The sequence below is a fragment of the Cricetulus griseus genome, chromosome 10 (assembly GCF_003668045.3).
Source record: "Cricetulus griseus strain 17A/GY chromosome 10, alternate assembly CriGri-PICRH-1.0, whole genome shotgun sequence".
Classification (NCBI taxonomy): Eukaryota; Metazoa; Chordata; class Mammalia; order Rodentia; family Cricetidae; genus Cricetulus; species Cricetulus griseus.
The window spans coordinates 12,936,003-12,953,255 of NC_048603.1; the positions used below are offsets into that span (position 1 = coordinate 12,936,003).

A 17,253-nucleotide genomic window follows, 5' to 3' on the forward strand; every position below is an offset into this window, starting at 1 on the left:
TCTGCTTTTTTCAGGTATAAATGCATTGTATTGCTCTTGAAATCTGTTTCCCCCCCTAGTATAACAGTAGACAAAAAGCCAGGCGGTGGAGGTGTATACCTTTAATCCCAGAACTAAGGCAGGTGGGACTTTCTGGTCTACAGAAGTGAGTTCCAGGACAGCCAGGGCTACAAAGAGAAACCCTGTCTTGAAAACACACACACACACACACACACACACACACACACACACACACACACTAGACAAGGCTGGTTTGAGTGCAAAAGAAGAGTGTTAACAGCGATTTTTCTCTTTGCAGTGCTGGGCGATGATCCCAGGTCCTCAAGTATTCCGGGTGAGTGACCACTGGGCTACTCTCCCAGCTCAACAATGTTTTTAAAAGACAAATGCATTGTCGTCTCCAGTGTAATATGAATTTGCTTCTGGGGTAACAAGATAAAATGTCTCTTCATGTGTCCGGATGGCCGGCAGCACCCTGCTCTCTCCTAACTCCAGAAGCCGGGTGAGCGAGCAGAGAAGTGGAACCCTTGGGGCTGCTCGGTTCTGAAGAACTGGGGACCTGCAGGCTGCTGCTCTTCACCAGGCCGGTTTCAGTGAGGTCACTCTTTGGACTTACCCTAGGAGAAAAGGAAGTTGACAGGCACACATACAGAAGCGGGGAAGGGAAGCCCACCACCCTCCCTGTGTACCCCTGAGCAGCTCTGACTTCTGTCAGAAGGCGATCCACTAAGCTCTTGGGTAACAAACACTTCAGATCACAAACAGATTTTCTCAGAAACAACCTTTGCTGACTTCAGACACTCTACCCAGTGCTGTCCTGTGTGGCCGAGCATGCTCTCACAGGGAACGCAGTCCCTCGGGCAGGTTCCTGCTCCCAGCTTCCTAATTCCCCAGCAGTGTTAAAATGCAGTGTGAGATTTTAGGCATACAAAGGTGACCAAGACAGCTCAAATCCAGCGGGGGTGGGGGTTGTGGAGGGGTTACAGTAGCTAGTTACAGCCAGGTAAATGGAAGCATCATGGGAACAAAGTATATTCAGCCCTGTCTGAAAGGGCTTAGGTAGCATGACCTTGAGAGCTGTCATCATGGGGGGGGGGGGGGGGGCATACAAAACACAACCCTGTACTTCGGTCACTTTTGACCATTGGGAAAAATCCGCCATACTTTTCCATGTTCAGAAACGAAAAACATTTTATAATCATCTTTGTGTAAAATACCACCTTAGATACAGAATGATAGAATGTGTTTTGTTTCCCTGAAATCCATCTTTCTTTGTTTCTTTGTTTCTCTCTCTGTCTCTGTCTCTGTCTCTGTCTCTGTCTCTGTCTCTCTCTCTCTCTCTCTCTCTCTCTCTCTCTCTCTCTCTCTCTCTCTCTCTCTCTCTCTCTCTCTCTCTGCTTGTATGTGACCCAGGCTATTTATTGGCTGCAACCAAACTTCCCTGGATTAAAAGCATAGGTCATAAAATGCCTTCGTCCCAGAAGTGGCATGCGCCAATAAAAGATGAGCAATGCTGTATTTCAAAGGACGGCAACTTCAGACAACACAGCTGTTCTCACCTTCCTTCGCTGGGGGTCCCTTCCGACACACCGCTTTTCCCCTTCACACTGCCGGCTTGGCCTTTCCTGCAGCGCTGTTCCCCGGAGAGCTTGGAGCTGGACGCTGCAGGGGAGGCTGGTTCTCCGCAGTCCTGTTCCTTTGCTCTGGGTGTGCTTGCTCTGTCTGCTGTCACCTCTTTCACGGATGCATCCGGGGAGGTTTGGATCTCTGTGGTTGTTTCTTGTCCTAAGTAGTCATGGTCAGCGATGGCCACGGCAGACGTGCCGTGATCTGCGGGGGCTCCCGTGCTGGTCCCCATGGACTTGGAAATGACCTTCAGCTTGTGTGACCCTGGTTTGTAGTATTGCTTCTTATGCTTCACTTTAGAGTTGTGCTTGAGGAAAAACTCGCAGGACTCTTGCAGCACTCTCCGGCTTTCGCTGATGGGACTGCGGGGTGGGGTGGGGGGGTGGGGGTGGGTTGGGGGGGGAGAAATTGGCTCAATCCATCATGTTACAGGTAGACTCTCAGTAGTTGGCAATTCTACACCGACTGTGCGGAGTTTATAAAACCTGGGATTCCCAGATCGTGAAACCTTTCGTGCAAACGCCTCCTTTGCTTTTGCTAACAGAAGCAGCACACTGGTGAGGCGTTAAACAGTCAAAAATCAAAGACTGAAGGCAACGAAATACAAATCAGCACAATGAATGGGCCTGACTGTATTTGCGTCACACAGAAATATGCTGACTATACCAGCAAGCCAGAAGAAAGAGGACATAGTATAACCTATGACCTCTGTTTGCCTTCTAACATTAAAGTTGACAAATTATAGTAAAGTTAGTATGGGTACATAAATATGAGATCCACACAGATAAAAATGAAAATAACAAAGCCTAGTTAAATGTACTTTTCAGCCTTCAAAAATTATTAGTGAAAAAAGCATGTAGTTCTGAACTAAAATATTTTGGAGACAGGGTCTTGCTATCCAAGTGAACCTCAAATTTGCTATCTCCCTGCCTCCAGCCACCAAGTGTGGGGGCTTCTGGTAGGCCCCGATTGTCCAGCCACAGCTATGAAGTCTGCACCACAAGGAGGCTGATAGCCAAATCAGTGGGAAATGAAAAACCAAAAAATCTACATACAGCACATCAGATACAATATATATAAAGAACCAAGACAAACTATTTACTCCTAAGTATGTGCTGATATTACAGAGCATTCCATGGTTTGAATTGCTAGCACTTTAGGTAAACTCATGGGTATTTTTGTCTGTTTACTCTTAAACAATCTTAAGACATCAGTCCACACTTACTCTCGCTTGCGGTTTCGTTTGAAGAAGCCGGCCCATTCTGTGCAGGTCTTTTTGCTTCCAACCCAGAAGACTGCAGAGATGCCAACGATTAATGTCATCAGATATTTTATCATAAATAAAGCCAGGTCTGGTCGAGCTCCTGGGTTTGCCTACAAAAACAAAATAAAAAACAACATACTTAAAATATAAAGAAAAATCTGCAATGTCAAAGTTGGTGCAAATTATAAACCTTCAGTCTGTTTGAAGTAAATAACACAGAGGAACAACGGTTTAAGTCCAGCACAGTTTTATGACGTTCTGAACAAGGAACTTTTATGTGTGTCAAAATGTGGCTCTCAACAGAAAAAAGTACTAACGGTTTTCAGAATCTTGGTGTGACTTCTTGACTGCTTCCTCCCCTACTGGTAAAGTGGCCTCTTGTAATTACTAAGGTATCTGTCTAAGTATTTACCTATTTTCCTTCACTATGATCTACGTTAAAATATATTTAGGGGCTGGAGAGAAGGCCAGCAGTTGGGAGCACTGACAACTCCTGCAGAGGACCCAAGTTCAGCTCCCACCACCCACATGCTGGGTCACAACCACCTATAACCGTCCCAGTGCTCCCTACTGTCCCTGGTGGCACAAAGCATACATGGGTGCATATACATGCATGCAGGCACACACTCATACATAAAAACAAAAATTAAAAAACACATTTTCTAGTCCTTCTGCATCAATGCACATGTTGTTAAAATTTGTCTGGCTACCACAAAACCAATATTATTAAGATGTGAAAATGTAGAAATTTCATAAAATTTTGTTTAGAGCATCCATTTTCAAATGCTGTTGTGAGTGTCCGAGTACAAAAGTATTACACGGATAGCATTGTATCTTGTTTTTTGTGCTAATTAATATGCCCAGGGCACATACAGAGCTTTGCTTTTAAAGGCATGTTCGTTTGTGGACTCTGCTTTCCTCAACTAGCCCCTATTTAAACGTGTTTACGTTGCTTCCCACCTAGTTCCAACTGCAAATAATGCTGCGCTGCCTATCCCTGTATTATTTAAAGTGATTCTCCAGGAGGAGCTAAAAAACAGGAGGAAAACAGGGAGGGATGGATGGGACAGAGGGAGAAAGGCAGAGGCTCGAAGAGGAATGGAGAAGCCATCAGGTCCAGGGTTCGAGGGCTGGGGAAGTTCTCCATCACCAAGCGACACCCCCAGCCAGATAAATCCTAGTTTCCTTGAATTACTCAATTTATTTGAGACAGAATCTCACTACATTGCCCAGCCTGACTTCAAACTCAACAATTCTTCTACCTCAACCACCCAAGTATACAAGCACTCTGCATACTCTTAAGATTTATGTTCTGGAAACCCCAAATTTTCTTCAAAAATTCAACTGAGATGCTTTAAGAAATTACATGTTTTCAGGAATTTACAATTTTCCACTTTAAAAAGCACCTTATAATACTCATAAGCGTCAGAGACACATTTTCAATTGTGTGTTCTTCTCAGTTAAGAATGACAGGATGGGCTGGGCAAAAACCAATTTCTATTTTTAGAAGCATACACTGCACAAAAGGTTAAACCCAAACATAGGGTTTTCCTACTAATAGAGGAGCTGAAAGAAAAAAAATAAAAACCTTTCTAATTTAGTAGAATTTACTTTTCCTTTTATACCTCTGACGAGGCCTATTCTTCATAATTGTTAATCTGATTTTTTAACCCAATTTAATTGTTGCTTTCAGTTTAATGCTTAAAATAGCTACAGGAGACTTGCTGTATTATTATTATTATTATTATTATTATTATTAATTATTATTATTATAACTACAATCATTATTTTTGTTTTTTGGGGGGGAGGTTTCGAGACAGGGTTTCTCTATGTAGCTTTGGAGTCTGTCCTGTCACTCACTCTATAGACCAGAGATCAGCATCCCTCTGCCTCCCAGGTGCTGGGACTAAAGGCGTGCACCACCAACGCCCCAGGGAGACTTGCGGTATTATAACTGTAACTAGAGCTACGGATTGAGGAATGACCTCTTAGCACGTCACCCAGCCTGACCGGAGCACAGGGAATGACTCCCTATGTCTGTTAGGACTTCTCGAACTGAAGTCTGATTTTCTGACCACGAGTAAACAGTGTCATAATCCAAACGGTCGCTCCTACCTGAAAAGGACACGGGATGCGGTACTGGCGACAATGATCGGAGAACCAAGTTATCTCCCAGGTGACCCTGTTCACTAGCTCATAGACGTAGCAACCTAGAAGTGTCACCAAGGGCACAAGATACAGGCCACTGAAGACTCCAATTCGAATCATGAACTTCTTTAGTTTCTCTTGGTTTCGGCCGTCGTGTTGTATAACTTGTCTAACGTGATTCAAGGAAATGATGCCAGCTAGAAGGAGAGACAGCCCAACAAACACACAGAGACACAGAGGCAGAAGGACAAAGTAGCGAGAGGCATCCAGGTCGTAGAGGCCAACGAAGCAAACCCCGCTAATATTGTCCCCCTCAACTTTGTTCATAGCAAGCAGCATGACGGTGAGAAAACCAGGCGTGCCCCAGGCGACCGCGTGGAACCACACCGCTTTTTGTTCAATGGCCTCACAGCTCCACTTTCTTCCTGCAGCCAAGAACCAAGTGACGGTGAGAATCACCCACCACACGGTGCCTGCCATTGTGAAAAAATACAAAAACATAAAGACCACGCTGCAAGCCTTATTCTTCGATCCCAGAACAACCGTGTCCCCGAGCTCCAGCTTTTCATCCGCCTTATTACACGCTGTGGTGTTGCCCAGCAGAAACCCAACAAAGTACATGAGAGAAACAATGCTGTAACAGACGGAGTAATAGATGATTGGTCTCTCTGGGTACCTGAATCTTCTAACGTCAATTAAAAATGTAAGGAATGTGAACAGAGTTGCACAGAGACAAAATATTGAAACTATCCCTATGAAACTTTTGGCAAAGTCCAGCTCATCAGTTTTAAAATACATGTTGGGGCACGGAGGGGCACAGTGGTCGATCCCCAGAAACTTATAGCCTTGTTCTCCGGAAGCCTTAAGATGCTTTGGACACCAAAAGCCAATGTCTCTTGGGACTTGTTCTGTTTTCCTCTGAGGACCCAGGAGCTCTGTGTGTGGATCAGGAGTTACAGGAACTGTGGCGTCACAGTGTGGCAATCTGTAAAGGTCACAAAAACTCAACATATGAGGTCATCAGCCTTTAAATCTTTAAAAAAAAGTATTTTCATGAATTCTTTAGAATTTCATACATGTGCACAGTGTATTCCGATCACATCCCCCCTCTCTGTCCCCCCTCAGTCCTCTCAGATCCACCCCCCACCTGCTCTTATGCTTTCCAAGTATAAACCATGGCCTTGTTGCATTCATAGTTGACGGGAGACATACAAGGCTGAGTGATTATCTTTAGGGTTGGGTAGAGTTTTGAAACTGACTAAAAACTGTGGTTGTTCATGAAGCCTCAACCCACTTAAATATAAGAAGAAGAAGAAGACAGTAAACCATAAAAAAATCTACTCCTTGGAAAATAATTAATTATCATAATTTTAGATATTTTCTGTCCTTAACACTGAACATTTAAGAGAATGTATAACTTACCTAATTTAGTAATTTCCAAAGTACTGGCTTGCCTAATTATAGTGTATGAAATATAAATCCCAAGGAAATCGCCTTTCATTATTTTCAGGTGTGTGGGACTCAGTGTGAGCCTCTGCACACGCTGGACAATGTGAGTGTGAGCCTCTGCACATGCTGGACAATGTGAGTGTGAGACTCTGTACACACTGGACAATGTGAGTGTGAGACTCTGCACACACTGGACAATATTAGTGTGAGACTCTGCACACACTGGACAATGTGAGTGTGAGACTCTGCACACACAGGACAATGTGAGTGTGAGCACACACTGGACAATGTGAATGTGAGCACACACTGGACAATGTGAATGTGAGACTCTGCACACGCTGGACAATGTGAGTGTGAGCACACACTGGGCAAGTGCTCTTTTCGCTGAGCGCCAGCCCTACTCTATTTTCTTTTCTAACGCTCACAGCAATGCCTGATTAATCATGTGACCGAGGGGATAGAACTAGATGGCTGAGAGGAGTGACAGGGTGGAGCTTACATTCTTAAAGGAAGGACAAGACAAGACAAACATCGAGACACAGGTTGGGAACCAGCTTGGCTCACATCCCTGGTTTGGTCGTGGACAATTTGAGCAACACACAGATATTTCTCTTCTGTGCAGAACTGTACCACTGAGCTGAATTTGGATACACTGGCATTATTTCGAAGGGTCTATATGGTTTAAAAACAATGAGAACACATCCAAAATATAAGAGACTAAGATTAAAATAGGTAATAAGTGGCTCAGTGGTTAAGAGCACTGGTTGCTCTTTCAGAGGTCCTGGGTTTGATTCCCTGCACCTTCCTGGCAGTTAACAGCTTTCTGGAACTCCATTCCCAGAGGATTAGACATCTTTTCCTGGTATCTACGGGCATTGCATCCACCTTCTGCATAGACATTCATGAAGGCAAAACACTTACACACATATCAAAAAACACCTTTGAAGTTACAGGGGTGAGGAGGAGATTAAGGGCTGGGTGTGGTACCGCATACCTTGATCTCAGCATTGAGGAGGCAGAGGCAGGCTCATCTCTGTGAGCTGGAGACCAGCCTGCTCTACAGCGTAAGTTCAAGGTCAGCTAGGACTACCTAGTGAGACTCTGTCTCAAAATAAAGACAGGGAGATAGACAGAGATTCCTGCAGAATGAATACTCACAACCTCTCCACTTTATTAAAGAAGTAACACCATTCAATTCTGCTTAGAATCTTTAAAAAAATAAAGCAACACAACATCACAGACACGGTCAGGCCTCCTTTCAGGTCGGATTCCCTTTTCTTTCTTCTCAGGAGCATGAGTTACCAGAGATTTGCTTTTTGTTCTCCTCAAGTAATTAAAGGTATTACTGTAGTACTCACTAGCCATAACTTTATACGGTAGCCTCACAGGTTCTGAACTGTGTACAAATGGCATCACGCCATAACTTCTCTTTCTACATGTGCAACTGGTTTTTTCAGTTTATTAGTATTGCCGGCCGTGAGTCAGCTGTGTCCATTTCAATTATGGTGACTTAGGAGTCTGGTTGTTTTCTGTAAGGGTAGACTACAGAAATCAACTCAGGCATCCAGGCTCCAATCTTTTTTTTGTTTTGTTTTGTTTTTTGAGACAGGGTTTCTCTGTGTAGCTTTGGAGCCTATCCTGGCACTCGCTCTGGAGACCAGGCCAGCCTTGAACTCACAGAGATCCGCCTGCCTCTGCCTCCCGAGTGCTGGGATTAAAGGTGTGCACCACCAACGCCCGGCTCTAATCTTAAGGTGTGTTTGTCCATCACTGTCTACAATGCCTTTTTAAAGCTCACTGGGACATCCTGTTTCCATACGGCAGTTCTTTGACTTTTCCATGTCAGTCCTCATCCATTTAGACAGTCACAGACTAATTAAGGTTGAAGTAATACCCTTTTCATTATTCTTTCTTTTTATTATTTATTTTATGTCATGAAATGTCTCGTCTCCATATCTGCATATGGATGCCCGGCGCCCTCAGAGGCTAGAAGAGGGCATCCGATCCCCCGGAACAGGAGTAAGGGACAGTTGAGAGCGGGCATATGGATGCCTGGGAATCGAAGCTGATCTACAAGAACGACAGATGCTCTAAACCTCTGAGCCATCTCTCCAGACCCTCGTGTTACCCTTTCTCATCTTTGCACTGTATTCATCTGTTAAAACTTCAGCCGCAGGAAAGCCCAAATATCTGCTTCCCAGGTAATAGGTCCAGGCATCCCACCATTGCTGCAGAAGGTTTCAACAGACCCGAGCGAGTAGCCACCGGGTTATTAGAGTATGCAGGGTTACTCACATTACCTAAAGCGATACAAGCCTCTTCAGTCTATTTACTCTTTCACTCACCCCACCTGTCAGCTTCTCAAGTTCATAACCCACCTCCCCAGCTCAACAGGACCCAGACACCAGCTGCTTCCCAACAGATACCAGCAGGCGGGAGTCCTCCAAGCACCTTGGTAACCATGCAACCCTGCTACCACTCAGGGCCAGCTGACTCCATCCCGCCATTACGACAGAGGCGCCTCCTGTCACGTTTGTCTCCTCCACAGCTACCTACTGTTTCTCCTACCTTGTCTGTGGCTGCTTTTCCCTTGGCCCTGGAAGTCCTTAAAGTCCCCAGTTATTGCTCTGTTATCTTCGTACTAAGTCCGTCCAATAAGACTCTAGCCACAGATAAACCCTCTGTTTATTTTTCTGAGTGCTCTCTTATTCTCATCACTTATCTCATTAAAGCGACTCTTGGGAGCTTCCTTCTGGCTGCCACACCCTCTTCCTGTTTCAACCCCAAGTTTCCTGAAGTCCATTCATGGGTCTGGCTTCATTTTCCACTCCCTTCGTTACCCTCGGCCCCCACCACTCCAGTAAGAGAGCGAATGCTCCCGAGCGCCCGCTCGCCCCGCCCCCCCACCCCTGCTTCTTCATCCCTGGATTCCTTCCTCCTTCCTGGACACACATTTCACACTTTCCTTATTGGTTCAGTTGTGACCAAATGATTGACATCTTGTCAAAAATAATAAAAAAGAAAAGGATGTAAAGGGCTGAACTCTCAGAGGCAGCTGAGGTGAATTCCCTACTCATCAATGCTGAAAAAGGGAAGTGGCCTGAAGTCCAGGGGTGAACTGCCAAGGAGAGCATTCCAGCATTCCTCATGCGACTGCACGGGAGTGCCTTGCTCCATACAGAAGCCATCCCTACCCAAACACAGCTGGTGGACACCCCACCCCACCCCCGCTGCTGGCGGAAAACCATGCTACAGACCTGGAAGGGCCTGACTGCTGCCTCTCTCTCCTCAGCTTGCATCACCGTTCTCATCCTCATCACCACAATTACACTGGCTCGCTTTTTGTTTTATTTGCTTTTCTAGACAGGGGCTCACGCTGTAGCCTTCAGTTCTTGATCCACCTGGCGCGGCCTCCTGAGCACCAAGACCGCAGGCACGCAACACCATGCTTCTTACGGGCAGTTTTCTGCCCTACTATGCCAAGCCCCTTCCTGCCGCAAGATCCCTGAACAAGTTGCTCCTGTTGTCTGAAACGTCCCTCCCTTCCCCCATCACCTACGTAACTCAGCCTTATCCTTCATACTTTAGGTCAACGGTCGGTGGATTCCCTCTTGACCAGCCCCAGCCCCAGTTTAGGGGAAAGGCCCCAGGACGCGTTCTCATCTAATTACGAACTCCTCCTTTGTTGTGTCTCTCTCAGTCATTATTGCATTTGCTAGCATAACGACTTGGTTACTATCTGCTCCTTCTCCTTGCTGTAAGCGTTGTAATTTTAAAGACGCTGTGAAGGGAAGTCACACCGTACAACAGGACTCACATAGGAGGTTTACTGGATGAGGAGGGTGAAGGCGCAGACAAAGGGGTGGACACCATCGGTCCCTGGGGACAAGAGTGGATGAAGAGAGAGAGAGAGAGAGAGAGAGAGAGAGAGAGAGAGAGAGAAACATGGAGGTAGGCAGGGAATGCACAGATGGTGCTCTTAGTAGCTGCAGCTGAGGGGGTATCCTGTCAGAACTCCAAGGGCAGACCAGTACAGACGCCTGAATACTAACAGTAAGTTTCCTGAGAGCAAGAACGAAGTCTGTTTATTGCTAACCAGTAGGTCGGTCGACAGTGCTTACTGCCATTGTGCCTGCCTCTCAAGTGTGTGAGAAACATTTGTTGAGTCAAATGTTAGTACTATGGAGACCTAACACTACTAAAATGCCACTAGTATGTAGTAGTTTTCATTTTTGGTGGAAAACATAGCTCACCTGTTACATTCAAGTTCTTCGGGCCACCGGATCCCAAACGTGTCCATTAAGGTTTTGCAGTCAGAATACACTTCCTCACATAGTTTACGGCAAGGGGGAGCCACGTGGATCTGCTCCGTGCAGGGTGGTACGAAAGCGTGGCAAAGGAATATTTCAACGTTTGGTGAACATTCAAGATTTGCAACAGGCAGAAAGTGCTATTAAGAAAAAAAAAAAAAGGAAGACACCGTTAGAAAAATGTCAGTCAATAATGCTTAATGCTTAAAGCATTTATTGTTTTACTTACCCTCCAAATGAGTCTGTCTTTACCTCTTTCTTTCAATATGTTTCTTTTTTTTTTTCCAAGACAGGGTTTCTATGTGTAGCCCTGGCTGTCCTGGAACTCACTCTGTAGACCAGGCTGGCCTCGAACTCACAGAGATCCACTTGCCTCTGCCTCCCAAGTGCTGGGATTAAAGGCGTGCGCCACCACCGCCTGTCCCCCATGATTAAATTTTGAGGTAGTAACTTTTTAGTCTGTTAGGTTTATGTATGAGTCCTTCACACAAGATGGAAATTATCATTTTGTAGGTCACACCTTGGTATTTTAGAAGGCATGCTTTGTCACTGTTCACTCGTCCTCTGCACAGACATTCAGCATTCAGTTATGTTTTACAAGAGACATCTCTGGGTAGCAGACACTGCTCTAGGCTCTGGGGATTCATCGGTGAATGGAACAGAGCGCCTTCCCTTGTTTAATTTAATCCTAGTGGTAAAGGCAAATGTTAAGAAACCGTCGGTATCTCACAACTTCTTAGATACAGGTAAGGACAAGCTACTGTAAGGGGGTGGAAGGAGGCCATGTTTTGGATATGGAGGTAGAGAATGTCTGTCCAGGTGAGCAGACTTGGGGGGGGGGTGGTCAGAAATCACGACTGTGGCAGACGCAGAAGGAACACTTGTGACAGCCACCACACTAAGTCCAGCGGTAAATTCCAAGTCTTTATTCTATTTACATCACCAACTGACACAGTTCCTCTTTCTGAACAGTTTTCCTTTTGTCTTACAGGACACTTGTAACGATGAATCTTTCCACCAAGCCGCCCGAGCCCCGTCACCACATGGTCGCCCAAAATAACACACAGAGACTTATACAATGCTGCTGGCCAATGACTAGGATTTCTTATCTGCTAGCTCAGTCTTAATTATCAACCATAACTATTAAACTACAGATTTTATAAACTTATCTTATTGAGGATGCCGGCAGAATGCATCCTCTCTTGTTGGGCTCACATGGTGGCTCCAGAGCAGAGAGGGGGAGAAAGTGGAAGAGAGCGATTTCCTGCTTGTCCCTGCTTATATTCTGAGTCTGCCTGCTATGTCACCTCCTGCCTGGATCACAAGACTTCTTTTTACTACATTTCCCAGAATCCTCCTCGACTCCTAGTCACACCTATCTTGCTTCCCTATTGGCCAACAGTGCTTTATTTATCAACCAATAAGACAAACATTTACAAAGAAGGACCTCCCCCATTAGATACTAATTAGTTTTTGTTTCCTACCCACCGCACCGTCTCCTCTTCTGATCTTCTGTTTGCTGATTATAAATAGAGAAATGGCCTCTTGTGCCAGAACGCTGCTCCAGGGAAACATACCAGGAGTGAACAGCTGCTTCTGACAGCTCCATTTGGCTGTCACTAAACACCCTGCACTCAGTCCCTCTACGACACACCTCAGCCCCTCCGTTCTCCAAACAGTCTCCTGTCATCACAACCCACGATGCTCAAGCTATCAGGACAAGAGTCTTGAGATTCACTCTTTACTTTTTCTTTCATTTTATATCCAGGAGATCAACAAATCCTACAATTCTTCCTTCAAATTACATTTCGAATTTGACATTTCCTATGAGTACCACCCAGTCGGAGTCACTGTGTCTTTCCTAAGTCACTGCGGAGGACCTTGTGAGTCACTGTTCATCCTAGGTCACTTCAGAGGACCCTGTGAGTCACTGTGTCCTTCCTAGGTCACTGCAGAGGACCCTGAGAGTCACTGTGTCCTTCCTAGGTCACTGCAGAGGACCCTGTGAGTCACTGTGTCCTTCCTAGGTCACTGCAGAGGACCCTGTGAGTCACTGTCCATCCTAGGTCACTGCAGAGGACCCTGAGAGTCACTGTGTCCTTCCTAAGTCACTGCAGAGGACCCTGAGAGTCACTGTGTCCTTCCTAGGTCACTGCAAAGGACCCTGAGAGTCACTGTGTCCTTCCTAGGTCACTGCAGAGGACCCTGTGAGTCACTGTGTCCTTCCTAGGTCACTGCAGAGGACCCTGAGAGTCACTGTCCATCCTAGGTCACTGCAGAGGACCCTGAGAGTCACTGTGTCCTTCCTAGGTCACTGCAGAGGAGGCAGAGGCAGGCGGATCTCTGTGAGTTCAAGACCAGCCTGGTCTACAAAAGCTAGTTCCAGGACAGCTTCCAAAGCCACAGAGAAACCCTGTTTCAGAAAAAAAAGAAAGAAAGGAAGGAAGGAGGGAAGAAAGGAGGCAGAAAGAAAGAAAGAAAGAAAGAAAGAAAGAAAGAAAGAAAGAAAGAAAGAAAGGAAGAAAGGAAGGAAGGAAGAAAAAGAAAGAAAGAAGGGAAGAAGAAAAGAAGGAAAGAAAGAGACAAGCCCTGGAGTGAGATGACGGAATGCTGACCTTGACCCACAAAGACTCTTCAAGTTCTAGAGAGACAGTCAGCAGAGAGCAGAGAAAACACATGGAAGAGTTCAGAGTGGCTGCTCTGGGAAGCAGGGCTGGGGTGGGGTGGGGAAGCGGAGGCAAGGACTACTTACTACCTTTCTGTGGAGAGCCCTTTCAGCATTGAGGGTTGCCCCAGCTTCACTCAAGAAATCATATGTGATGAACCAAATACATACGAAGCGTACAATTAGGTAAGTTTTGAAGCCATTACTATAATCAAAGGGACTATAGTACCCCCTTGTAATCCTTCCCACCCCCCACCTCATCCACTCAGTAAACTACCATCCCTGACAACTGCGTCTATAATTTTATCTAAGTGAAGCCATACAGCATGCTTGCTTTTTGGTTACTTAGCTTCTTTAACCCGGGGTCTCGCTTTCAAGGGTTTATTTATGTATGTTAGTTATGTGTGCCTGAGTGAATTTCTGTGCACTGAGTGTATGCACCTGCCCCAAGAGACAGGAGGGCATCTGATTCCCCGGCACTGCAGTCACAAGTGGCTGTGAGCCATCTGATATGGCACCCGACCACACTCCCGGTCCTCTGCAATGGCAGTAAGTGTTCTTGACTTCTGAGCCAGCTCTCAGCCCAAGCTCATTACTTAGAGGTGCAGCTGTGCTGTTCTGTGGAGCAGTAGTTCGCTCCTTCTAACTGCTGAGCAGTAGCCCGTTGTACTGCTCTACCATCGTTGTTTATCCATTCACTCAAATGTTGACGGGACAGCATTCATAGATTATTTCAGTGTAGGATAACTACAAGGAGGGAGTTAAACAAACACAGCAAGGCAGGCAAGATGCTTTAAAAATAAATACAGACTCGGGGCTGGAGAGACAGAGCCGGCTCAGCAGTTAAGAGCACTGCCGCTCTTCCAGAAGACCGGGAGTTCAGATCTTAGCACCCATGCTGGGCAGCTCACGACTCACTGTAACTCCAACCCCAGAGGACACAGAGACCACACACACACACACACACACACACACACACACACACACACACAGAGCATATACACACAGACACATGCACATACATGAATAGATAATAGAGTATATCTTTAAAGAGAACACACATTCTTAAAGTCATCAGTATAAAAACTGATTGGCATTATATACAGAGGATGTGTAGTAGGGGGAGGACTGAAAATTCTGGTTTCATAGGAATGTACTGAACCTATGACTTAGCATCATTTCTCCATCGTCCTTAAAGCCACTGAAAGAGATGTTTTTATTTAAACATTAAAAAAATTCCTAAAATCATAGCTGCATTAACAAATGAGATAAACAAAACAAACAAAAAAAACAAAAAAACCGGAAAAGCTCTCATCATCGAATTATAAGGTTTGAGAAGTTTCTGGAAGTTAAAAAGGAATAGGGACTGTGCTTTCTTCAGTTTGGCCAACTAAAGCTCCTGACTTACAGCAAATACACTTTAAAACACACTGCTGAACACCACTTCTACCTAATGGCCCTGTGTCCCAGCCCCCGGCTCCAGCAGTCACTCCCTGGAAACCACGGGCCACTCCTGCTGGAGAAGCACGAACTGCAGGTCTCCACCTCTCCTTCCATTCCTCAAAGTCCAGTCCCCCAGTCTCAACCCCAGCCCTGTAGCAGACCTTCTGCTGTGGCCTTTCTCACTCTCTGCCTCCATTCCAGTGGACTAACTGAGCAGATCCTGGTGGGACACTCCGCTTTTCTTGGGAAACGCCTCTACGCCCCCAGCCCTTTTCCCCATTCCGAAGTCTCAGGTCCCAATAGCCAGAAACACAGAAACTCTGGAGCCCTCAGTGTCCACACCTATCAGGACCCCAGACTTTGATACAGGCAGCACACAGCCTACCACACTCTCCTAAGAACCAGAGAGGAAACAGAAGCCAAGGAACAAAACAACCACCCAACAAAGACCAGATACCAGCACCTAGAATTACAATCTTTTCCCACCCCAGATGTCTAGACGCCGGCATTAAAAACACAATCAGTAACAGCCAGGACAATTGTGTCTCCACTAGAGTCCAGCACCCCTACCACAGTGGGCCCTGAGTATTGCAACACAGCTGAAGCGCAAGTCAAAGACTCAAAACAGTCTTTCTGAATATGACAGAGTCCTTAAGTGTCTGGTAACCAGACACTTCAGTAGAAAAAAATGCAAGGGGACTGCGTTGCCACACAGAGCTGATGGCCAACATTTAAAAGCTGGTGTCCATTTTAATAACAAGAAGAAAAACCACACAACCGCTTTTGCTCTACAACTTTTCTCTTTTGGGGGGGTCTTTCGAGACAGGGCTTCTCTGTGTAACAGTCCTGGCTGTCTTGGAACTCATTCTGTAGACCAGGCTGGCCTCGAAGTTGAAGAGATCCGCCTGCCTCTGCTTCCCAAGTGCCGGGATTGAAGGCGTGCACCACCAATGCCCGGCTGCTCTACAACTTCTTACAGGACAAACCCAGCAAGGTGTGGTGTATTGAGCAGCTTCTGGTTTCTCAGCCTCTCAGCATCTGGTTAGTCATTGTTGGACTACCCAATATGCCACATGTAAGCCAACCTAATGAACCTACTTTTAATAAATATTTATTCTATGGGTTTGACTCCTCTAGAGAGCCCCGACACAAGTAGTTTGCCTATTACAGCAACGCGGATGTTTATATACAGAAAAGAAACTAAATCAGACACTGAAAACAGAAACTGTGTCTGAATACCAGGCTCATCAGTTAGAGGTGTGTGAGGCAGGGGAGTGGCTGGCAACAGCTGTCACCTTTCCTTGGAGATGTGAGCCCAGAATTGTCAGACACATCAGTTCTACATACACAAAAAGGAGAGCCTAAGTTTTTAGGTGAGAAACCTCCCGTATCTTGAGCCTTGGCACTTTCTACGTTTAAAACAGTGCAGGACAAAGAAAGCAGCCTTTGGATCAGATCCAACAGAGTCACCAACTTCCGAGTCAATTCAGACTACTAGACAAAGGACTTGGTCTTGGGGACCTGAGAGGACCTTTGAGTCAGTTATTCTCAGAACAATAAACGGTTAAGTGGGAGGCACAAAAAGCCTGATACACTAAACAAACAAAGGCACAGCTGTTCTGGCCCAGAAGGAAACCCCTCCTGCTGGGAAGGTCTCTGGGCTTCCTTCTACAGTGACCTCATAGCACCTCCACACCACGGCCACCGAGCCGGGTCGAGCTGTCACACCTCAGGGAGAATGTGCCAGTTTCTTATTGCAAATTATTTTGGAAATTCCCAAATCTATGCTGGATTGGAATCCACATGTTCTTACTCCAGATTCTGAGCTCCTGTTAGCAGCAGTACCTCAATTGTGGATCATAACCCTTATAATTCCATCAATACTTATTATAATAGTACCAATCTTAGAGTTACCAAAGCTCATAGCAGACCCCCCAATAACCCTGTCAAACAACGGTGCAGAGGGGTCAGGCCCTGAGAGGTTAAGTAGCCTTGTACAGTGACAGGGTTGTAAGCAACAGGAGGAAACTCTAGCCCATGTGACCCCAGAGGTTACCCTCTTGACACTTTAGCCTGGTTCAAGCAAAACTGCCTCAATCCAACCGGGATGGAGGCACAGCAGTTGTTAGAAGAGGACTGGAAATCTACATACAACAACATAAATTCACAGATAACACATCAAAAAGCTCAAGCTATGTTTATCATCCCAAATACCACGAAGACCTGAATGTGCACAGGTGATTCTGGAACAAATAATTTAGAAACAAGCTCTACTTCACATGGCAGTCACGTGGAAACATGAACGGGGCGGGAATATTTTCCCAATCTTTTGAAGTCAAAATCTTGTG

The 17,253-nt window shown here is 45.8% G+C and overlaps 1 protein-coding gene across 1 annotated transcript in view; it reads right to left on the reverse strand.

The window, feature by feature from the left end:
• Positions 1 to 448: 448 nt before the first annotated feature.
• The window catches only part of Fzd6 (frizzled class receptor 6), a 28,792-nt gene continuing 11,987 nt past the window's right edge, over positions 449 to 17,253 (reverse strand). Inside the window, exons 2-6 of the mRNA XM_035449687.1 lie at positions 10,741 to 10,937; positions 5,006 to 6,023; positions 2,852 to 3,000; positions 1,560 to 1,988; positions 449 to 617 (exon numbers count right to left, since the gene is read on the reverse strand). Coding sequence (XP_035305578.1) covers positions 449 to 617; positions 1,560 to 1,988; positions 2,852 to 3,000; positions 5,006 to 6,023; positions 10,741 to 10,937 — 1,962 coding nt within the window. The remainder of the gene's footprint in view (positions 618 to 1,559; positions 1,989 to 2,851; positions 3,001 to 5,005; positions 6,024 to 10,740; positions 10,938 to 17,253) is intronic.